We start from the raw sequence: 23,423 nt of genomic DNA on the forward strand, positions 1-23,423 counted from the left end.
TCTATTCTTCTTTGGCTGCTTGCTTCGGTATTTTTTCAATGTCCCTGCCTTCACAAGAACATCGATACCTGCAGCCAAGTTTCTGCACTCCTCAGTATCGTGACCGTGGTCTTGATGGTAGGAGCAGTAACTATCCTGTGGTCGGCGCGCTGCTGATTTCGTCATCCGCTTTGGCTTTTCGAATAGGTCAGAGTGCAGTTCGAAAATTTCCGCTCTCGGCTTGTTCAGCGGTACGAACTGAGCGGGCGGCTTCTCGGGATTGAGACGAGGTCCCAATCTGTCTTGCACCGGAGCCCTTTGAATTCTTTCAAATGGAGTCCGGCGAGGATGCCCCTGATCGCTATGATCGGGCTTCCTTCTGTCTCCTCGGGTCGATGAGCTGTCTAACGACCGTTTGCGACGGTCTGCCTCATCGGCCCGGGAGTACTGGTCCGCAATGTCCCACATTTCCTGAGCTGTCTGCGGACCGCACTCAACGAGCTTCCTGTAGAGAGCTCCGGGCAGGATTCCATTTTGGAATGCCGAAATGACAAGCAGATCGTTGAGATCGTCTACTTGCAGGCATTCCTTGTGGAATCTTGTCATAAAGTCGCTGATTTTTTCGTCGCGACCTTGACGAATGGAAAGCAGCTGAGCCGAAGTGATTCGGGCTTCCGCTTTCTGAAAGAGCCTCCTGTGGAAGGCATCCATTAGATCTCGGTAAGATCTGATGCTGCCCTGGGGGAGGCTATCGAACCACCTTCTCGCGTTCCCGATGAGCAGCTCGGGAAACAGCTTGCACATGTGGACCTCGTTGAGACCCTGGTTCGCCATGTTATATTGATAGCGCCCCAAGAAATCGTGAGGGTCCACGAGCCCGTCGTAAGTCATCGACGGAGTTCGGTAGTTCTGTGGTAGGGGAGTTCGGGTGATGTCGTCCGAGAACGGAGTCTTCAGTGCTCCGTACACGGCGAATCCGATATCTCGTCGGTATGTAGGAGATTGAGTTCTCCTGTGATTCCGGTACCGAGGAGGAACTGGAACATGTGGGGGACGGGGATTCTTTCTCCTGGGAGATGCGACACTACTGCGGTAGTGACTTTCTTGTGCGGAGGGAGAAGGAGAATCCGCCGTTTTCGTCTCCGGCTGCTTTTGGCTTTTTCGCAGGAAGGTTAAGAATTCCTCCTGCTTCGCCTCCAAAAACTGCTTGACAGCCTCATTCAAATCGGGCTGCTGGGAAGACTCAGTGGGACGATTTTTGGAGCGGCTTGTTCCTTCGCCATGAGAACTGGTGGTGGATTTATCCCTAGGCTGTTTTCCAGACCTGTGGGATGGATTGGCTTCCTCCTGGTTCTCACGGGCAGGAATACGGGTACTCTGCGATCTGGTATGCATTTTTTGGGTGGAAAAAATGGATCAAAAATTCGCTTTATCACAAATTTTGTTCTCTGTTTCCCACAGACGGTGCCAGTGATGGATCCGCGAATTTCTGATGTTAGTAAATGCTGGTAGAGAATAAAGACTACGACACAGAGAATTTACGTGGTTCGATTTACTGAAGTAAATCTACGTCCACGGGAAGAAGGGAGGGCAAGATTGTATTGCTTGATCTGGGATTACAGCTTACAACACAGACTTGCTATATGCTATTTTATCTCTAGAGAGCTTAACCCTGTCTTTCTGATCTAAGTCCTATTTATACATTGAACTAGGATCGTGGTTTGCAGCCCCACTAACAAGATCGTGGGTGAGCAATAACTGCTCAATAACTGCTTCGTACCACTAAATAGATCGTGGGTATAGTGGAGGTCGTGGAGGCCTTTCATGAGTCCACTAACTCCTAGTTCGGTCGAATGCTGAGACCGAACTGCTGGACTTTACCGATCAGCTCTTGCCGATCTGAGAGGAGAGCTTGACTGGTCGGCTTTTACCGAGCTGTAGGCTGAGTCCGAACTCTTTGGTCGTGCCGAACTCTTTGGTGCCGAACAGATACTCTTTCTTGGGCTCTGGGCTGATGGGCCGTCACTGTTATTGGGCTTGCCATTAGGGTTTAGTTCGTACCCCATCAGATGGGCCGTCACTGTTATTGGGCTTGCCATTAGGGTTTAGTTCGTACCCCGTCAGTACTCCCTCCTTCCCACGTAATTTGGGACACTTTGACCAGATACATGTTTTAAGAAATGTAATGAAAAGTGAGTTGAAAAAGTTAGTGGAATGTGGGTCCTACTTTTATATATTAGTTTTATAATTAAATGTGAGTAGGAATGAGTTAGTGGAATATGGGGTCCCTTACAAAAATGGTAAAAGTGAAATTGGTCAAATTATGTGGGACGATCCAAAATGAAAAACTGAGTCAAATTATGTGGGAAGATGGAGTAATAATTAGAAATGAGTATTCAATTTATTTAACAAAATGGAAAAATGCGCACCTGGTCGGCTGGCGTCATATAGCACATTGGTCTTAACCTACGCCTTAACTTTACATCTATAAAAGTGAACTCCCTCTCGGTTCTTCCACACTCCATCTACTCGTGACTGATCTCTTTCCACCGATCCATTCATTGATTTTCAACGTATGGCTCGATCTCTCTTATCTTCGCCGGATCTGTGTGCTTATACCGTTAGCTAATTCTTCTTTGTTCGATCGGTTTTTGTTCAGGATTTTGATTTGAAAATGGCGACGAAGAAGAGCGTGGGTACGCTGAAGGAAGCCGATCTGAAGGGCAAGAAGGTTCTCGTGAGAGCGGATCTGAACGTGCCGTTGGATGATAATTTCAACATCACCGATGATACCAGGATCAGAGCCGCCGTCCCTACCATTAAGTATTTGACTGGATATGGTGCTAAAATCATCCTCACCTCCCACCTTGTACGTATTTTAGATATATTACTGAATCATAGAGTAAATTGGAAGGATTCGTATTTGTTTTATACATATGCTGCTAGAAGCTTATACAGATTCGTTTTTTTAATTTGAATAATTTGTGGATTTGTTTTTAATTTGAATAAGTTGTGGATTTGTAGTATGACGTGATGTTTACATTTCTATAAATTTCTAAACGTGGCGATTTTATCTCGAGATTTGATTTGGGTACTGCTTTGGAGTGTGGATCTTGTTTGCTTGATTGTGCTCTCTAGGTTGATTGGATGAGATACGTGGTTATGACTGCTTGGTGTTAGAGCTATGTTAGATATTGTAATTTGTTCGTGTTATATTTTGATGTTAGAGCTGTGTTAGATACTAAAATGTGTTCATGTCATATTAGTTGTTTCTGTGATTAGTGATTATGATACTTTGTCGCATGTTCTTCAATTTTGTTTGGAAATTTGTTTATATCTACTATTTTTGTGCGCTGGTCTCCAATGTCTAACTGTGAACTAAACTAATTCTGTGTGAGCTTGATGTTGAGAATCTTGAGATGTTGGTATTAATTCAATTGCTATGTATGATGTGCTACCTTATTTCTGATCTTCTGTTGTATATTGTTGGTTTTCAGGGCCGTCCAAAAGGCGTCACACCAAAATACAGTTTAAAGCCTCTCGTTCCTAGACTATCCGAGCTTCTTGGACTAGAGGTTCTTAGAACATCAATTGCTTTTTCAATGTCAATCTCCATCCTTTTTAGTTCGTCCAAGTGTTTTGCTTATCTGAGTTATCTTGTGTTGTCAGGTCAAGATGGCTAATGACTGTATTGGTGAAGAAGTTGAGAAGTTGGTGGCTGCATTGCCAGATGGTGGTGTTCTTCTCTTGGAGAATGTTAGGTTTTACAAGGAAGAGGAGAAGAATGACCCAGAATTTGCAAAAAAGCTTGCTTCTCTTGCAGATTTGTATGTTAATGATGCATTTGGAACTGCACACAGAGCTCATGCCTCAACAGAGGGAGTTACCAAGTACTTGAAGCCATCTGTTGCTGGATTCCTTATGCAGAAGGTCAGCAAACTAATCTTTTGTTGTGCTTCTATACACCACATTATCCTTATCTACATCATCAAAGAATCAAGCCAATCCTGTGTAGTCTACATAGTAATTTCAAATGTTTTTTGAGGATTGCATGATAAAATTTTGCCGTTGGGTTTCTAGCATTCAGTTTTAGATTATTTCGTCAACGCTGCAATAGACATTTGTATCAACGAACTTGCATTCTGAAATTATAATGCTGCCCATTTAATGCTTTTCAGGAACTTGATTATTTAGTTGGAGCTGTGTCCAACCCAAAGAAGCCTTTTGCTGCCATTGTTGGTGGTTCAAAGGTCTCATCCAAAATTGGTGTTATTGAGTCACTGTTGTCCAAGGTAGATGTCCTGATCCTTGGTGGTGGTATGATCTTTACTTTCTACAAAGCCCAAGGACTTGCAGTGGGATCCTCACTTGTGGAGGCTGACAAGCTTGATCTTGCAACTTCTCTCATGGAGAAGGCTAAGGCTAAAGGAGTATCCCTTTTGCTGCCTTCTGATGTAGTTATTGCTGACAAATTTGCTGCTGATGCCAATAGCAAGGTATGCAGTTTTTGCCAAAGTTGTAATTAAAAACTCAGCTGTAGTTTGGTAAATATATGTTCCAAATAATCTTAAGTTTGATCAAGGGCGATTATTGCCTTGGATTTAGAATTGTGGACACCTTCGCTGCCATCTTTTATTGTTCATCATAAATATTAATGGCTGCTTTTTTCACCTTCAGACTGTTGCAGCATCTGCCATTCCTGATGGGTGGATGGGATTAGATATTGGTCCAGATTCGATCAAATCATTTGGCGAAGCTCTTGATTCTACCAAGACAATAATCTGGAATGGCCCAATGGGTGTTTTTGAATTCGACAAGTTTGCAGCAGGAACAGAGGTATTGATTCAACATTAAACCGCATTATCTTCATTTTTACAGCTACGCATAGTTTAATTTTGCTGGACAAGATTTTAAACTAGATAAATTGCAATGTGGTTTTTCTGCTCAGGCCATTGCGAAGAAGTTGGCCGAACTCAGTGGCAAGGGAGTGACAACAATCATAGGAGGTGGCGACTCAGTTGCTGCAGTCGAGAAGGTTGGACTCGCAGAGAAGATGAGCCATATCTCGACCGGAGGTGGTGCTAGCTTGGAGCTTCTCGAGGGAAAGACACTACCTGGAGTCCTTGCACTCAACGATGCTTAAGCTATGTCTTGTTTCGATGTTATGCATTTTTAGTTGTCATCTTGAGATATTACTGCTGGTCTTGTAGAGTGGTAGAGGCCAAAAACGCTAATAATCACCACCAATATATTTTGGTGCAATAACTGAGATTTTTGCTTCCTTCACGATTCTCCTTTTGGAAATGCTTTTTTTTTTGTGTATTAGAAGGCAGTCACTCACTTTTCTAAATCAAGTCGTGAAGCGTTGTTGCATTTTGATGAATTACCTATATCTAAGTATGTTGAGACCAATGGTTTGGTGAGATCTTTAATTTGATTATGTAAACTTAATTTCCTATATTAAAATAAACAAAAAATATTAGTGATATAGACATGTGGACAACTAATTTAGAATGTCCACGATAGGGGAGTCCTGGTGGCTGCGGACTCCGTGGTGCCGCTGCGGCTCCCTATTGCGGAGGACAGATGCACCGGGGCAGGGAGGGGCGGACAAATATCCGCCGAGTAGTCGGCGTGGACAGGCGGGGTATGAGCTGCGGCAGTGCCCGCGGCAGGTTATTGCGGGGCCCGGGAGTCGGGGCGCCGTCTGGAATATATAGGGTTTAGGGTATGTATTTTTTTCCGTTTTTTTTTGCTTTTTTACCTATAAATAAAACTCATTTCCCTACTTATTTTCACATCATTCCAACTCTCTCTCTCTCTAAATTTTTCTCTATTCCACTTCCAAAAAATTGATAATTTGTGGAATGAAGCGTGAGATTCTCTGGTTCAAGATGTGTATTTTAATTCTTATTGAATTAAAGTATGCAATTAATTGGTAAAATAATGTTATTTGTGGCTTGGTAGTGTCTACTATTGTTGTGGACAAATTTTTTGTGACTGCGGAAAAAAAAAGTGATTGTGGACAAAAAAAAATGGCTTGTCCACCAAAGTGTTCAAGTTATTGTGGACACTACACTCATAGCGTCCACTGAAGAAAATGTGGACACTCTTAGCATCCACTAAAGAAATTACATATACCATGTCTAACATGGTTTATTAGTACTTATTCACCTGTTTATTTGTACTTATTCACCTGTTTATTTGTACTAAAACGATTGAGGTTTGAATTTAATTAATCATTTCAATAAAACGAACACATAAATATTTAATTTTAGATTATTAGGTAAATAACTCTAAACTTTAGAATAAGTAAAAATGCCAACAAAAAATTGTCATTCCTATATCATACTCACTGATGTATAGAGAAGTAAATAAGGTGAACAATAAAAATGGAAACACCAAAACAGAATAGCAATAAATATAGGGTGAAAATAATGTACATAAAATTGTATAAAAAGTGGTTAATGATTGTGAATAAAAAGAGAACGACCGCGATGGGACTCGAACCCACAATCTCCCGCTCCGGAGGCGAGCGCCTTATCCATTAGGCCACGCGGTCCTTGTTGTCTCTTGCTCTAGCATTAACTATAATGATCTTGTTCATTCATCTTCTCCATTAAGTGTAAGATTATGAATCAATTTCAATAAATTAAAATACCAGAATTTAAGATGTAGGACAGTTATTGTAACTTTAAGAGTGATTTGGACCAAGTGAATACTACTAATATGAAGCTTAAAGTTAGTTATGATCTAACTGCTTACGTCCAACAAAAATAGTCATGTTTTCGACTTTAGACTCTCAACCAAAATTAGTCTATATTTATTTATTTATAGTAAGTCTTTTTTCTCTAACTATATATGTCTCATTTTCTCCTAATAATATTTCACGCCCGTGTGATGCACAGGTCATTTTAATTTCTTCATATTTATTTCATTATGCGAAATAAAATTTGTGAAATGATAAACAAAAGAATATTCGGCATCCTCTTACTTTGGATTATACTTTTTCAATCACATTAACCCCACACGGCCACAAGAGTGTGTTTAAATGCTAACTTTTCTTAAAAATGTCAATACGATCACATTAAAATTTCAACACATATTTGTGTTGACATTTAAATATCAGACTTAAAATTAAAAAACATTTTAATTTTGTGAAAATATGAATTAACCGTTGAGTTATAACTGCAGGAGCAAGTTTATGTTGCAATAATTTAAGATTGCATTGGTGAGACACTTCCTAGTCGAGCTTCATTTCATTGCAATATAGTGACCTTATACACTAAAAACCCAAACCTTGAAACCTAAATCCTAAACCCTTAACTTTAAAATATACTCATCATGACCAACAAATGAGCCAAATATCAATAAAATTCTCCCTCCGCCCCAGTTCAATTTTACTTTGTTGATCACTTATTCTATTTTGGGGGGTTTTAGATCTGTATTCGATATCTTACACTGGATCGGCCTACTTGATAATCCTTACTGATAGTAGAGGTTTTTTTACCTGAATCTTGGCTGTAAATCTGATTATATGCTCATATTAAGAAAGTGCAATTTTAATTAAAAAAAACATGATGACATTCTATTTTTTTTAAAAAAAATTGTGCAAATCTATACATATATAAAATAGAGTTTTAGATCAATAAGAATGGCTCGATCGATACATTTGAATCCTAAACCATAAATACTAAACTCTGAACTCTAAACCATAAATACTGAACCCTAAATCCTATTAGCTTCTAGATTTGAGATCAATTAGAATGGCTCGATACACTTGAACCCTAAACCATTAATCATAAACCCTAAATGCTAAACATTGAACCTTGGATCTAAACAGTAACCTTCATCTCAATTATATGGAGATATGTATTAGTATTAATTTTCATAAACTTTCTCATTCCCTCTTCGCCTAATTATCATAAAAACAAAAGAAATATTCCCAACTTCTAATTTTATTGAAATATGCATAATGATAATTTATTGTTTTCTATTATCATAAAAACATTTAAATGTCTTTTGTGATTCAACATTTAAATTCCACAATTAATATTACTCTACCTACATTATATGAAAAAAATTGTCATTATAGCTTTGAACGCTAATCAATTTTTAAATTTAATATTCAGTTTTCTGACCTATTTAGCATACTTAAAGGGGACGTTTTATAGGTTTTGAATTTGGAAGGTAAAAAGCATTTTTTATTATAAATGGAGGAAGTGAAAAGTTATGGTAGAGGCATCTATTTTTCACACGCTGGTCCGATTTTTAATCCTCTATTCGCCGGTTCACACACTAGCTGGTCCGATTTTTAAAATATTATCACCATTCAAAACTTCTAACTTTGAAAAGCTAGATTAATGTAATGTATTGAGATAATTTATTTTATTTTGCATTGTACATCTTCAATTAATTTATTGTTAAACACATGCTTATTTTTTATTTTATCATTTTAAATTAGTACACAATTTTTTATAATAATATTGTACCAAAAAATCAACTAACTCAACTGAACTAATTCTACAATTATTTCTAATTTTTAAATGAATTCATGACTACGATTTTATATTTTGAGATTAAATCCTAATACTCCGTCCATATTTGAATTCCATAGTTTTTTAGGGATAGATTATAACTGATTTATATCTATTAAACACTCAAATAACATGATATTTAATCTAATTAATCCATAATTATAGGGATAGATTGTGCCAAACCAATTTATTATAAATAGAATTTAATAAATATTGCCAAATTAAAAAATTGAATATTGAGCGAAATAAGATAAAGAAACCCAAAATCATAAAACAGCTAAACCCCAAAAAGCCCCGATAAGTAATTTCTTAACATCAAATAATTGAACAAAAATAAATTACAAAAATGTAAATTAAATAAACTGAGCTAAAAATAATCTCCTCCTCCATATTCTTCTCCACATTTCACCGCTTGCAATTTCCAGCAACTCCTCCATGCTTCATCTGTTATTTTCGGTAACTTCTCAATCTTCTCAGGAGTAATGTTCATTTTCTTTCTTCCTCCAACAACGCATTTGGTGGATTGTCGCTGTGAAACCTTCAGTTCATGACGGCGATAGCACGTCTGAGGCAGCAACACATGAGAATCACCGCACTTTTTTTCCACCACGGTCATTACAATTTTAATTAACAGAATTGGTATTTATAGAAAATTTAGTAGCTCTTGGCATTCTAATTCCTTTTATATTCTCTCTATTGACTCTTATTGGTTCCAATTTAATTTATTATAAATTAAAGTAGTACTCCCTCCGTCCCGGCTAAGATGACACATTCCTTGGCCGGCACGAAGTTTTAGGAGTTATTGGTTAAAGTGTTTAATTGAATAGATGAAAGGTGGGTGAAAGTATTAAAATAGAGAGAGAAAGAAAGATGGATATTTTAATAGGAGTGAAAAAAGTTGTTGGATGTATTAATTGGAGAGAGAAAGTTTCCAAAAAAAGAAATGTGTCATCTTAGTTGGGACAAATTAAAAAAGGAAAACGTGTCATCTTAAGCGGGACGGAGGAGTAATAAAATGGCATAGAAATTTTTAACCGTTCTCAATGAAAACTTTTTGAATCTGAACCAAATGTATGTAGAAGTTCAGCCACTACTCATATTATTAGGTTTTATTGAATTAAATTTAATTCCAATGGTCATTGTCTTCCATTTATTAAAGAAACACATTATTAGTTACTATTAGAATTATCAATCACATGTTTTACATTTAATCATATGTTTAATCAGCTATTTTTATCTTTGATCGTATTAATTTTTAACTAAAATAGTAGTATTTCCATAAATACCCTCAAAACTCCCATTTTATATATGCATAAATAATACTTCACCGCCACATCCACAACTAAGACTGTATTTGGTAGATGGAGATAGTATTATCTCTTGTTATAAATAGCCCTTATCATGATTTTTTAGTACAAAACATGTGACAACGCTACTACACAGTCATATTGTGAGCCTTCATTCACTATCAGGAAGTAACAGTAAATATTGCTTCAAACTCACTTCATTCAAGTGGAGATATTTCTCAATGAGCTATGGATAACATGAATTTCCACACTATATGGAACTCAGTTTCAACTTCCAGATGGAAAAGAAGATAAAATAAAGATCTTTTAACTTAAAAAGAAACAGTTTAAGATGACAGCCAATGTTCATCATCTGGGAAATAGAGTAAAAAATGGATAGAAAATTAGAAGTGATGCTGCCATGCTTGGCTATTGTCTTCACCACCCGAATGCCACGATCAGTGTCTACCACAGGAACAAAAACTTCATGCCCTTGGATGTCCACGAGCGATCAATACTAATCAAACCCCGGGTGTATCTTCAACTATTACCCATTCTGTCCACGACCCATCATATACCGGAACATCAGTCTTCCCTAGTCGATGAAGGCCCTGAAACGCAACCTTAATTGAATTAGCTTGTCATTTTCCACCCATATTCACTGACAAATACTTTCTAAGGTTGATGGATCGAATAATTTTGAGATTGTTAGATCATGCAATCTATCACCCGAGAGGCCGAGATAAACGCTACAAAATATACAATTCTATTGGTGGTAGAGCTGAGTAAGGGAGGCACTCACCAATACCACAATACAAGCAGTCACACCAGTGCCGCATGATAGCATAATGGGGCGGTCCAGTGAGATCCCTGTAAAAGATCAAGCGCCCCGGTCAAATGTTGTCAAGCAACTGCAGGTATTTAGACATAGCTCTGTTGCTTAAATAAATAACGTTAAAAATAACAACGAAAAAGATTTAAAAGTGAAAAAATTTCAAACATCACACCAGCTACAGAATGGTTTACTAATTATGAGTTCAAATAAGGATGCAGGAGGATGGTATTTCTAACCTTCTTGATCAAATTTCTTCTTCAGCTCATCTGCAGATAGGAGCATCTGAGAGTCATCCAACACCTGCAAGGGAACCCCATATTGATATAGATTAAAGGGGTAACGGTTCCGAAGTACATGAGCTTTAAAATAATTCAGGTTTTACACATGAACTGACACGAACTTCCAATTTTTCTCATTTTTTACAGTGCGAACTTAAGACTTGATTTAAGCTGGGGTAGAAGCCGGAATGCTTATATTGCTTAAACAGCCGGTGAGATGTCTCTATGACTTGATTTCTGACTATTAGTGAAATGTTGCTGTTTCATCATAAAATATGCTCAAAAATATATTATCATTTAAAGATCAATGATTGATTAAGAAACGAAAACACATAAAATTACCCCAATATCATGTTTCTATCTTTAATTTAACAACGAGGAGTAGCAGACAGACTTGCCAACCACAATGCAAAAGGAAAAAAAATAGAATGAAACAATAAAAGACAAAAGTTGCAGCTAAACTTTTTTCACATCACAAATGAAAACACACAGCTGAGCTTAGAGTCTTATAACCTGGGGGAAAGGAAGACATTTGCTCCCTGTAATGTGGCCACTTCTTATCCCCTTCCGTGGCTCCGGTGCAACACCATCAAATCTATGAAAAGTAAAATATAAAACAGAGACGAGGTGGTGAATTTTTTGTTTCTAGCTCTTTCTTGGGCTTCTATACGCTAAAAGGGGAAGTGTATTTAAAATCGTAGAATATTTGTTGAAGTATGATATCATGAACTATATAGTGCAAATAACAGATAAAAGCAATCTTTCACACAGAGGTATGAGAAATGTACGTATAAGGCAATGTTTCTCTAGTGAGATTAAGAAACATTATTGCAAAAGAAATGGCTAATTATGAGATCTACCTAGCTTTTGAGCGAGCATCCACATGTTGATATGTCTGTTCCTCAACGTTTTTACGAACCTGAAAAACAAAACACCACTTTCTTAGAAGTCCCAATAAGACCTCTTTGCAGTAGAGGTGAGACAACAATGGCAACATATTTATAAGATAATCTCTTGATTTTAATACAAGATCATAATCTTTCCTGAGGAAATTATATTTGCTAGGACGCAATCCCATCTCACAGCTCTTAAGGTGGTAGCTCACAAAATTGCATATATACATGAAGAAGACACGCTCACTTCTCATACATTGACATACAAGTAATGGCATCACACGTTTAAGAACCATGGCTTCACACATTTAAGAACTCTGGCTTTATAGAAATAGTTTGCATTGACATCATATTTCCAATAGAAGTTTAATTAGAAGAAAATAATATGAAGGTAAACAAAACATGCCTGCTCCATCATCCACAGCAGATGCGGTTGAAACTTCGTTTGGAACGTAATTGGTACCTGTAAAATATTAAGTGTTTCTTAGTCCAATTCCAGGTAGTATGAACGAAGCATAAAGTTTACAACGAATATAAAAAAGTAGAAAATTCACCATAGTAAATAAGGGGAGTATGTAATTGTTGGTAGCACACAACATACCTTATGTCCTTTGTATACTTCCTCTATCGCTTCATATGCAGCATTAGCTTTCAATATAGCATCATTTGATGAGTTCGACTGAACATCGAACCCTAAAGCACGCCATCTAGGTAAGCCACCGTCCAAAACCCAAATCTTATCGTGTCCGAATACACGAAACATCCTTGTTATTGAACAAAAGTACACAAAAATTATTTGCTGTGTTGTCAATGTCATCTTCGATTGATATCTTTATGGAAAACATGATTCTATTAACTTCAAACTCACCACCAAACACGAGCTGCACTGAAAATTCCCTTCCCATCATAAACAACAATACTATCTTTATTCTCAATGCCAAGGGCAGAAACAGCAGCAGCAAATGCTTCTTCTGATGGCAACATATGCGGCAACTATTTACAACATTAAGGAGCAAAAGAATTATAGATTACTCAGACACATGAAAATGATTAACACATCGATAATAAATAAATTTTAAAGACAAAGTTCAATATAACTAATACATAAATTTTAAAGACACGTGGATGGATCCAGCGACCACTGTGCTATAATACCACAATGAGAAAACTAAAAAATGACAATCAAAATAAATTCAATCGCCTTATTTGAGCCCTCAAATAAAATTATGCAGGTCAAAAAGCGGTAATATATCCACAAAGCCTTACCAGAAGAGAAGGCAAATAAAAACTAAACAAAAGCAATCAAATTTTGCATGTAATGAAACCACATGGAGGAGCATCACTAATAGAGCATCTTACGTTGGTAGTTTGATCTGAGATGCCATCAATATCAAATAATAGTGCACCAGGAACATGGGCAACCTGTTAAAAAGTACAGCAGAGCTTTCTAATGTAAGACTATAGAAAGGGGAATCACACTGTCAAATAGTACTAATAATCATATCACCTAATTCAATTTTGGGAATAGTAGCTGTACAACAAGCGGTTATAAATTATCATAGGCATATAGGTGAAGCCTTTGATGGTACAAGGAAAGAAATGAGCAAATGAATAACATATCTTTAAATGGATCATCACCTGATATTCTTGAACTGGATTTTGTTGTTCATCTGGCATGTACCAGGATGCATCCAACACCTGGACATAATTGTGCATGAAGTTAAAAGAGCTAGATTTATAACCCGACTCTCGAGTAAAAGTAGAATTAGAATTTTCAACTCGTACAAAATTTTCTGTGTTCTCTCGACATCATTATGGGCAGAGTAATGAAAGAAAAGAAAGTCTGGTAGGAAATCGGATCAAGTACAAAGATGCATTTTCCAGAAATTGTTCTCATTAGATACTGTATTAAACCACTTTGGAATGAATGGCATGGAAAAACATGTAATCCATATCATGGCACACTGAACTAAAACAGGGCAGCCAGTCAACAATGAGTTTAACGTTTGCGAGATTGTGATGCAATGCCACAAACCTTCAAATCCGGTTCTTGTAGGTTCACATGAAGCCAGTCAGCTGAAACAACAGGCTCATTCGTTGACAAGGACTGCATAGTACGGAAACTTTGCGATGCAACAGCTGCTGTGGACATGAAACGTGAAACTGAACCTGGAGCCTTATACGAAAAATGGGAGGAGACCGAGCATGAGTTCAATTGTTCTTTCTGCCACCAGAGAGAAAGTAACAATAGCAAATAAAAAATCAACCCAACAAACCAAGTGCCAGACTCACACAGACTATGACACTATTACAAGTAATGAAACCAAAAGCATCTAAACAGGGCTTTCTGGCGCCAGAGTATGCATATGTATCAATACGTTTCCCAGTTAAAAACAAAAACTTCACTACATACAAGCATAGTGAAATGATTTTTCACCCTAAATCAAACATGACTACTGGTTAAATTGAGAAGCAATGAAACTTCTTATTATCAGTGCAACAATATGTGCCTACACTTAATAATTAATCAAATTGAAAGGGACAACAGATAGATTAAGTATCCTAAATACAAAAGCAATCTAACTGGCGATTAATTCTTGAATTGTGATGCTTTTTATTTTTATTCTAAACCAAAACATACGCTCCAGGAATTCGTTGAAGTAGCTGAAACATAAATTTTCATAGCAATGAAAATCAAGCCGATGGAAAGTCCATTTGAACTATAACAAAAAATGGATAAATAAACTTCTGAGGGAAGACAAAAATACAGAGTCGTGGAGAAGAATAAGAAGATTGAAGACTTACGGTGAATATGAAGGTAAAGCTTTGGGATTTTTGGAGCAGAGTTGATAAAGAATAAGTAGAGTGAAGAATGGAGTGTGATGCGAGGGCCCTACAAAATACTCCAAATGCCATTTTAAACTTTTATAATTGATTAATCACTCACAAAATCTCTTTGTTTATGAAATTCTGAACGATTAAATAGCTGTATATGTAGGTGATGCGAAGGCGGAGACAAATAGAGAAGATACTAATTCTTCAGTAGGCAAAATGATAATTTCATTTATAAAAATTTGTCATTTTAGGAAAATATATCAAAAAATAAAATATATCCCTTCAATTAAGATATATTTACTTTCTTCATCGATATATCAAACTAACATATTGAACAAAAACTTTTAGAATCTCGTATCATCTAATAAATGTGAGTGATACACGATACCCTTACGCAAATATAATCATTATAATTTGGTGGGTTTATATTTAAAAGGGGTTCATTGTAGTATATATTAGAGCATCTTCAATAAAGATAGCCCAGCCATAGCACAACCATAACCTAGCCATAAACTCCACCTGCCACATCATTAGCACTAAAAACTCCTCTTGCCACATCATCATGACAAACAACTGGACAAGCAATAGGCCAGCCATAGCCTAACCACAATAAACAAAATTATAAAAAATAAATAATTAACAATCACATAAAATACGGAATTAAATTTACGACACAAATACGGGAAAATTCAATAATAATATTAAAATTTTAAAAAGTACATTAATTAAAAAAAGTACATTAATTAAAAAAATTACATTAATTTTAAAAAAAAAACTCCTCCTCCCACGAGCCCCCCGCCTCCGCCTCACTCATCGCCGTCGTCGCCGCTATCCGGGACCCCCAAATCTGCGGCATCTGAGCCCCCCAACTGTGCCTCAGTGGCATTCAAATCGGCCTGCATACTCACGAGCATTGAGTGAAGAAAACTCTTCTCCTCGGGGTCAGTTGTCGTCTTCTAGTCAGTTAAGATCTTGTACATCTGAGCCCGCGTTTGTTGGTGCGCGAAGAAGGCGAGCTCGGCTATAACCTGCCAACAGGGGGGATGCCGGCTGGACCTCCTGGGACCCATGGCGAGCCCGTTGCGCCCGCCTTTGACCAACCGGGCGAGTGCGGCGAGTAAACGCGGGAGGGGACGAGAACTCCTGAACATCCTCGGGGGAGGTCGTGGGAACCGCCGCTGCTGTAATCACCGGTATAGTTCAGTCGCTGCTTCTTCGGCCAGCCAGCATCGACACCTGCCCGAAACTTCTCGGAGTCCATCAACACCTTATAGCAGTTCCAATAGGTGAACTTCTTATAAAGCCCGGGCACGGAGAAGGCTTTCTCCGCTATCCTCCTGCAGTCCTTGTCAGTTTGGCCACAGGTCTGCATGCGGAGGGCGTCGGTGTACAAGCCCGAAAATTGGGAGACCGCAGCCCTGATTCGGTCTCACCCTTTCCGGCACTCCTCCCCGCTGCGTGGCCTCCCCTCCGGGCAAAATGCCTTGTAGGCTGCTGCTATTTTAGCCCACAAGTTGACGATCCTCTGATTGTTCGAGGCGAGGGGATCATCGCAAACACTCACCTACGCCTTGGACAGCGCGACGTTCTCCGCATCTGTCCACTTCCTCCGTGTCGGGCTCTCGTCGTCAGTCGGCTGCGACGACTCGCCGACCACCCTCTTGCCCTTGCCCTTCTTCTTCTTTGGCGCGCCCAGACCCCGCCCTACTCCCCCCGTTTGAACGGGAGTGTCCGCATCCCCGAGATCTATCCCCAACTCCTCTAAGGAGAAAGTATCACACCCAGTGAACTGCATCTCCGATGGGGTCGATGTGTGCGAAGAAGTAGTCAAAAAATCAAAACTGGGGCGATAGACGTTGTCCCCTCCCCCCCGGCGTCCCCTGCATCCCCGGCTGCCACCCCGGCATCCTGCATCCCGGGTGTCCACCCCGGCATCATCTGCATCCCATGTTGCATCCCGGGTACCCCCTGCCGGCCCGGCATCACCGGTCCGCCCTGCATCCCCTGCCATCCCAGCATACTACCCCTGGATGCCATCCCGGGCATCATCTGCTGCCAAGGGTACATGTTGTATTACCCGGCCATCGGACCCCATCCACTTCCCACGGATACCGTGGGAGTTTGAGACCCGCTCGTCACTGGAGTAGACTCGTTGTTGTGCTCCATTTCGCGTTGTTGCTCTTGTACAGAAATTAAGATAGAGAGAAAACTCGTTATAACAAGTGGTGCGAATGAAAATGACGTGCAAATCGCGTATATATAGTGTTTCGAAAATTAAATAAAAAAAAATTAAAAATCGGCTGGCCAATCGGGAGCCTGCAACGGCGGCCAGCCGATCGGCGAGCTCATCGGCCAGCGCCCGAGAATTGGAGTGCGCTTGCCGTTTTTTTCGCCGATTTGGCGCTTGCCTATTGCAATGGTTCGGCGAGCGGATCGGCTAGCGCCGGGAATCGGCTAGCCGGTCCGCTCGCCGCCATTATGGATACTCTTAACTCTTTAAAGAAAAAATCTTTATATTTTGGTTTAAAATCGTGATCTATAATTAGCTAAGATATACAGACAGCAACATCAACGTAGCTACACTAGGGATTTGGATGCCCTGCCCCCAACAATTTGTATAGATACTATATACAATTTGCTTAAGACTAGTACAAGTCATCTCCTAGAGTAGTTGGTTTGCGCAAGATCGCGAGTGCAAAACTCACGGATTGCAGTGTTAATTCAATTTTACTCAAACTCGATGACTACTTCTAAATATTTTTCTCTTAAATTTATTTTCTGCTACCATCCACAAAATAGATTCTTCTAGCATCACGACACCAAAAAATACTCATTTTTATCTCTCATAGCCTTGTACCATTCATGTTGATTGTTGAAGCAACTGCTGTGTCACTATAAAGAAGAGTAACACGTAGTGAATGCATAACATAGAATGCTACGAAATTTGGATGTTGAACTTAAATTGGTTGTATGTATAAATTTTTGTTTTCTTGTTTTGATAGTTTAAACATTATATTTTTGTAAAAAAAAAATCAAAGGAAATAGATTAATTAAGTTCGGTTTGAATGGGCCCAAAATCCTCAAACATTTTCCCTTGTTTTCATCTGAATGGGCTTAAACTACAACCCAAAATCCTCATATATTCTGAACCATCTTCTTCTTCTTCTTCTCCAAGAAACGAATATAAAGTGCCTTCCCAGCTCTGGCAATTCACACTACTGCATTTCGGGAAGCTCATTTCACAAGTAATTTTGAGGTAATACACGAACGTTTGTGTCGTCATTCAACATTTATTCGATCAATTAGTCATGATAAGTTTTATTCAGATATTTTTTCTCTGTTTGAAAGAAAGCCGTTTTCATCAGTTTGGCTCGTAGCTGCCGCATTTGATGTAGATCACAACACTCTGCTTTATATCTAGCATAGATATTAATGTTTTGTGAAATCGGTCGGATTATAATTGTCGACGTTGGATTTCTACGCTTATTTAGGGCACTAAGCTTCAATTGTTATTATATCTCTTACTCGCATAATCAGACTGGTCGTTTGCGGTGTGCGTGTGTTTATGAGAGATATTAGCTGAGTTTAATTAATTCTGCAGTTTGCTCACCAGGATTGATAATATTTTGTCGAGAAATCAATGGGTGATAGTCAGTACTCTTTCTCCCTCACCACTTTCAGGTATGCATTAACCGCTTGCACTCATGATTTGTTGTCGTGTTGGTTATAATTTCCTATTCCTCATTTCCATTTGTGCAGCCCTTCAGGAAAACTTGTTCAAATCGAACATGCTCTGACTGCAGTTGGATCTGGGCAAACATCTTTGGGAATTAAAGGTGAATTCTTCTATCTGCTCCTAGTGTCATCAGTGTTTTGAACACCGGGCATTCTCTGGATAGGCTGCCTGAGTGATGAGTTGGCTTATGCAAATGTTGACAAATGACGCAATCTACAACTGCATAAGACTAAGAGCTTGATTTGTAGTTGTTGAGTATGAATGAGTTACATTCACAAGTGGGCTGCCGCAGTTTCTCTTCTTATTGTTTAAGAAAAAGTATTATCATTGTTTATTTATCGCTGTAGGTTATGCTATTACATTATCTGTTCCAAAGAGCATAACAACAAGATCTTCGTAAAGTACAATATATCAGAAAAATTACAGTACTGGTGTTTCATGGAAAATACTTGTCCTGCCTGCTTGACTCAACAAACACGATAGAGATGTACCAATTTTTCTTTTCCATAGAGTAATAATGCTCAATGGGGGTCTTTGCAGCTTCTAATGGCGTTGTTATTGCAACTGAGAAGAAACTGCCTTCGATTTTGGTTGATGAAGCATCAGTAAGTCTTACATACTCTCACTATGGTATTTCAACATATTTCTTTCGTGTTGACATGTTTTTCTATTTGTATTGCTGACATGGATGCTATCTGGTTATTATGATTGTAATGTTGAAATAGATGCTACTCTGCACTCTACACCAGATTGCTAGGGTGTCTTTAAGGTCTTCGTTTTGATAAACTGAAGTGTTTATGCATAAAAATCTAGCATTAGTATTAATATATACTTATCGTAGGATGTGGTCTTTTATTTGGCTCGAGTGAGAATCAAAACTTTCCAAATCTAACTAGTTCATGAAAAACCTCAACTTCTGCTCTCTATATCTCTCTCACACACACACTCACCCCTTGCTTCTGAGATATTGTGCATTGCATTCTGAGGTGCGTGTGTACTCAATAAAAAAATGATTTTTGACAAGTTTGTGTTCATTATTCCTTTTCCATTGCATACAAAATTCTGTATGGTTCTTAATGCTTCATATATTAACTTAATCATGGAATTTGCAACCAGTTAGCCGTTTTAAGGGCATTGGTTATTTTTGAACTTGAATTTAAACTTGTATATATATAAACTGTTAATTATGTTGGTGGCCTGATGGGTACAAATTATCTCTGAGTGTTTATCTACTTCTTTCAGGTGCAGAAAATTCAGACTTTGACGCCAAATATTGGAGTTGTATACAGGTTGGTCTTTGTATTGGTATACTCCTGGGAACTTGCTTTATTTTGATGGGACTCTTTGAAATCAAAGCATGACATGCAAAGAGAATGATCATCTGGAGACCACTAAGGATATAATTGTATATTAATGTGTCCTGGTCTTGATGTTGGCTACAACTATGTGATTGCTTGTGAGCTGAAAAATAGTGACCACTATTTGGCATTGGCATTTAATGGTATAAAACAAACACCTATTAAGGACGAAATGTTTGGAATTTTTCATCAAGGGCTATGCTACCCATTCCGAAAAAGTTCTCTGCTTTTGTGAATTGATGATTGCATAACCTTCTCTGATGAGTTATGTTTAATTCAAAACACCATCTAATAAGTTCTTCTCAACCTTCCAATTTCTTGAGAGTTTTTTAATAGCTTGATAATATATTCTCTTTTGTGCAGTGGTATGGGCCCTGATTCTCGAGTATTGGTTCGAAAAAGTAGAAAACAGGCTGAGCAATATTATCGTCTCTATAAAGTACGTAAATTTACGCCCACTGATATTTCTGTTAAATCTGTTTTTGAGAAAATATTCCTGTTATCGGATAACAGTATTATTTGCACCCACATCTTTCTGTTTTATAGAAATATCATAATGACATGTCATCACATATTGGAGTATGCCTCTGAATATTTCAGCTGAAACAGTGAAAGCAATCAATAGCATGTTGCAAGATGGATCTTGCTGTTGCCTATCTTTTCACTGAATTAGTGTTTCTACGCTTGTTCAGGTTTAATAGAAGATCTATGAACATGTAGGAAGTCCTGTGGCAGTATTTTATGTTAAGTCAGTTTAGATATGTTAATCAAAGTGCTGACTGACTTTCCCTTGTATTCCATTTCACATCAGGCTAGGGACATTTTACTGTATAAAGCTGCACTTTACTTATTGAGGCATTTTTTCTTTTACAAATTTCAGTTATCTCACACATATTATCCCATAGGTAGTGCTAACTAAGTACTAACTGTATGCATTTATGTAATATCCATTTGTATGCCGTATAGAGACATGATTATTGCAATTTATACTGACCCCCAGTCATCTGCCAACATAAATCTAGGAACAAATTCCTGTGACTCAGTTGGTGAGGGAAACTGCTACTGTTATGCAGGAATTCACTCAGTCAGGGTATGTATTATTTATTACTTTATTGCCCTCCTGTTCTACAAAAGCAAGGTCCTTTATTTTGGTCCCTTTCTTCTTTTGGCTTTGCCTGCCTTTGACCTTGTATGAGTAAACTGCATCTATCATCATAAGGATTAAGGTGTCAGTTACATGTATTCCCTTTCTTCATTTCATTATGCATGTTGTTAATCATTTCAATATGATCACTGCCACTGCCTTTTTTTACTTTATAAGTGTTCCATTCAAAGGCTGTTTCTGTTTACCTATGGATTGGCTGCATAGGTAGTTTAATGTCCATTTCTCCATTTTTTGGCCCAGTCAGTATATTCTGCAAGTTAATTGTAATCTGCATGCTTGGGCTCCCGATACTCAAATAATTATTTCCAGTTAGAACTCTTCTCTGAGTCTCTGATTTATACTGATTACTGAGTAGCATTATTTGTACTTATCTAAGATAGCCCTCATAAAACCTTATCTGTTCCAGATTTTTGTTTTGCTGTTAGCTCATAAATCCTGTCCGCCTGAAATTTCTGTCTGGCCCTTTAGCACAGTGAGCATGTGGAAAGATAGTAGATGTTCCGTTGGTAGTTGGAAGTGATTTTGCTCTGCATTTCCTTGTGAAAATCAGGCGTAACATTATAAACTAGAGGTGTAGAAGGTTAACTTAAAGAACTCCCTCAACAGGGTTACGTGTATCCACGTTTCCTTACTCCTTAGATTCTCCTGAACTGTTGGGGCTGAAGCTGAACTAAAATTTCTGTAATGCTTGCTTACAAATACTTATAACATGCGAGCAACTAAATGACATTGATCCTACTAAATTAATTTTCTAAAAACTCTGGCTTTTATGATAGTGGCGTGAGGCCCTTTGGTGTATCACTCTTGGTTGCTGGATATGACGACAAGGGCCCTCAGCTATATCAGGTATATGACAACGTTCTTCTATCAAATTATGTGTTGCATTTTCTGTTCCATTATAGTTTTTTAGTTTGATGGCCGGCATTGCATTTATCTTGTACTGTATTAGAATATTTTCCCCTGAAGAGGAACTTCATTTCGTAGTTTTTCAGTCTCACGCATCCTTATATCTTGCTCTTAGTTTGTAGTCCACTCCCACTTGCATGATACAGAAATTATTTCATGAATGAACAACATTTCTGGTTTCACAGTAACTGACCAAATCAAAAGCATATACTGAGATGTAATTTTTTTTTCCCCTGTAGGTTGATCCTTCAGGTTCATACTTCTCTTGGAAAGCTTCAGCCATGGGAAAGAATGTTTCCAATGCAAAGGCATTTCTGGAGAAGAGGTGGTTTATTATTAGAGTTTTTTTTGGTGATGTCAAGACTTTTCTTAAAAGACGAGGATTATGCATGATTGCCCAAACAAATTGATTTAAGTTATGGAAAGAGCTAATTAAAATCTTACATCTAAAAAATCTCTACTTATAATAAATGTCATGAAATAGAGCTCCTTTTAAACCTGTTTGAACTTTTATGAGATTAGTTGCAGTTTGTAAAAATAAGATCCTTGCATAACACCTACAATGTACTATATTATCACTTCTTTATGGGTGAGTCATATCTAGACATGTCTAGGCTGACTTAATTTTCTTTCAGTTCCATGATGTTCAGCTTGATTTTGCTACTCCATCTGTTTCAAGTTTTGGTAATTTATACTCTTAAAATTCTCTGCAGGTATACTGAGGACACTGAACTTGACGATGCTGTTCATACAGCGATTCTGACATTGAAGGAGGGGTAAAGCCTTGTTTCTTTCAACTTTTATTAGCAATTGACTAGAGCAGGTTTAGTATTAATAAATCATCACCTCCTATTTCCAGATTTGAAGGACAAATTTCTGGCAAAAATATCGAGATTGGCATGATTGGCTCGGACAGAATATTCAGGTGAGTGTTGTCTGTCTTTATGAAGCTTGTGGAAATACTCACACTCCAATGTATCTGAGATGGTTTTGTTTTCTTTGGGCAGGGTTTTGAGCCCATCTGAAGTGGAGGATTACTTGCAAGAGGTGGAATAGTCGACTTCTAGCTTCAGTCGTCCAACTATTATTATGTGTTGCCTTTTGCTCCTGGCTAGATAGCTTCACCTCATTCTACAGTATTGCATTTCAATCAATGATTTTAGATTTGTGCCAACTAAAATTTGTATTCACTTCTGATTTCAATTACTTTTTGAGCTCAACTATTTTGCTCCATTTTTAACATTATTTATAACCTTCTTAAGGTTCAATGGCTAGACGACTGTGAATTAATGCGGTGACTACTCATCAAATTAACAATTATTTAAAATTTTACTATTCATGCCCAAATTGAGTTAAGTTTAATTTAATTTGAAGTTAACAGAAAATATAGTAGTTTTTTTTTTTTAATTTTGAGTAGTAATTATTTTAGGTGGAATGCACACTTGACACTACACTGTACTTGATGGAAAAGTAAATTTAACAAGATTTGTTGCTTACGTACCCAACCAAAAGCGGAATCGTGTGTGTTATGGATTTTTACAAACTAGATTTGCTGTTCACTGTGTATCAGTGTTGTATAATATATAGAATTCAAAAATCAACATTATGTTAATGA

The 23,423-nt window shown here is 37.9% G+C and overlaps 3 protein-coding genes and 1 non-coding gene across 7 annotated transcripts; 2 read left to right on the top strand and 2 right to left on the bottom strand.

The window, feature by feature from the left end:
- Positions 1-2,428: 2,428 nt before the first annotated feature.
- Positions 2,429-5,265, top strand: LOC121753571 (phosphoglycerate kinase, cytosolic-like). Its single transcript, XM_042148783.1, has 7 exons — positions 2,429-2,552; positions 2,639-2,848; positions 3,477-3,554; positions 3,649-3,909; positions 4,158-4,475; positions 4,657-4,815; positions 4,928-5,265. The coding sequence occupies exons 2-7, from the start codon at positions 2,654-2,656 to the stop codon at positions 5,120-5,122; spliced, it is 1,206 nt and encodes a 401-aa protein (XP_042004717.1). The 5' UTR covers positions 2,429-2,552; positions 2,639-2,653; the 3' UTR covers positions 5,123-5,265.
- Positions 5,266-6,468: 1,203 nt separating this feature from the next.
- Positions 6,469-6,541, bottom strand: TRNAR-CCG. The gene has a single exon. It is a non-coding gene; the product is annotated as a tRNA-Arg (tRNA).
- A 3,463-nt stretch (positions 6,542-10,004) lies between these two features.
- On the bottom strand, positions 10,005-14,813 carry LOC121753918 (thiosulfate/3-mercaptopyruvate sulfurtransferase 1, mitochondrial-like). 3 transcript variants are annotated; one of them, XM_042149212.1, is made up of 12 exons: positions 14,614-14,813; positions 13,844-13,984; positions 13,447-13,506; positions 13,168-13,230; positions 12,677-12,801; positions 12,410-12,572; positions 12,215-12,271; positions 11,776-11,834; positions 11,429-11,510; positions 10,874-10,937; positions 10,605-10,672; positions 10,005-10,413 (listed from the first exon to the last, which is right to left on the bottom strand). In XM_042149212.1, exons 1-12 carry the CDS (start codon positions 14,722-14,724, stop codon positions 10,324-10,326), a joined length of 1,083 nt encoding a protein of 360 aa, XP_042005146.1. In that variant the 5' UTR covers positions 14,725-14,813; the 3' UTR covers positions 10,005-10,323. The 3 variants fall into 3 exon arrangements, with proteins under 3 accessions (XP_042005146.1, XP_042005145.1, XP_042005147.1); XM_042149211.1 differs by having other exon boundaries at positions 13,844-14,032; positions 14,614-14,812; XM_042149213.1 differs by lacking the exon at positions 14,614-14,813 and adding an exon at positions 14,450-14,593 and having other exon boundaries at positions 13,844-14,032.
- A 2,937-nt stretch (positions 14,814-17,750) lies between these two features.
- On the top strand, positions 17,751-23,028 carry LOC121753748 (proteasome subunit alpha type-2-A-like). 2 transcript variants are annotated; one of them, XM_042148996.1, is made up of 12 exons: positions 17,751-17,899; positions 18,257-18,324; positions 18,403-18,479; positions 18,920-18,984; positions 19,622-19,668; positions 20,101-20,176; positions 20,760-20,827; positions 21,679-21,748; positions 22,048-22,133; positions 22,522-22,584; positions 22,668-22,733; positions 22,816-23,028. In XM_042148996.1, exons 2-12 carry the CDS (start codon positions 18,284-18,286, stop codon positions 22,862-22,864), a joined length of 708 nt encoding a protein of 235 aa, XP_042004930.1. In that variant the 5' UTR covers positions 17,751-17,899; positions 18,257-18,283; the 3' UTR covers positions 22,865-23,028. The 2 variants fall into 2 exon arrangements, with proteins under 2 accessions (XP_042004930.1, XP_042004931.1); XM_042148997.1 differs by having other exon boundaries at positions 17,756-17,899; positions 18,245-18,324.
- Positions 23,029-23,423: the final 395 nt, after the last annotated feature.

Source organism: Salvia splendens, chromosome 11 (assembly GCF_004379255.2).
Source record: "Salvia splendens isolate huo1 chromosome 11, SspV2, whole genome shotgun sequence".
Classification (NCBI taxonomy): domain Eukaryota; kingdom Viridiplantae; phylum Streptophyta; class Magnoliopsida; order Lamiales; family Lamiaceae; genus Salvia; species Salvia splendens.

Bases quoted from the DNA above. Each gene is read 5' to 3' on its own strand.
- LOC121753748 (XM_042148996.1), top strand. From the start codon at position 18,284: ATGGGTGATAGTCAGTACTCTTTCTCCCTCACCACTTTCAG. The intron at 19,669-20,100 runs GTTGGTCTTTGT...TCTTTTGTGCAG, and splicing joins AATATTGGAGTTGTATACAG to TGGTATGGGCCCTGATTCTC. The intron at 20,177-20,759 runs GTACGTAAATTT...ACATAAATCTAG, and splicing joins AATATTATCGTCTCTATAAA to GAACAAATTCCTGTGACTCA.
- LOC121753918 (XM_042149211.1), bottom strand. From the start codon at position 14,724: ATGGCATTTGGAGTATTTTGTAGGGCCCTCGCATCACACTCCATTCTT. The intron at 11,511-11,775 runs GTAGATCTCATA...TACTTTTCATAG, and splicing joins GATGCTCGCTCAAAAGCTAG to ATTTGATGGTGTTGCACCGG. The intron at 10,414-10,604 runs GTGAGTGCCTCC...GTTGCGTTTCAG, and splicing joins CTGCTTGTATTGTGGTATTG to GGCCTTCATCGACTAGGGAA.
- LOC121753571 (XM_042148783.1), top strand. From the start codon at position 2,654: ATGGCGACGAAGAAGAGCGTGGGTACGCTGAAGGAAGCCGATCTGAAG. The intron at 3,910-4,157 runs GTCAGCAAACTA...AATGCTTTTCAG, and splicing joins CTGGATTCCTTATGCAGAAG to GAACTTGATTATTTAGTTGG. The intron at 4,476-4,656 runs GTATGCAGTTTT...TTTCACCTTCAG, and splicing joins CTGCTGATGCCAATAGCAAG to ACTGTTGCAGCATCTGCCAT.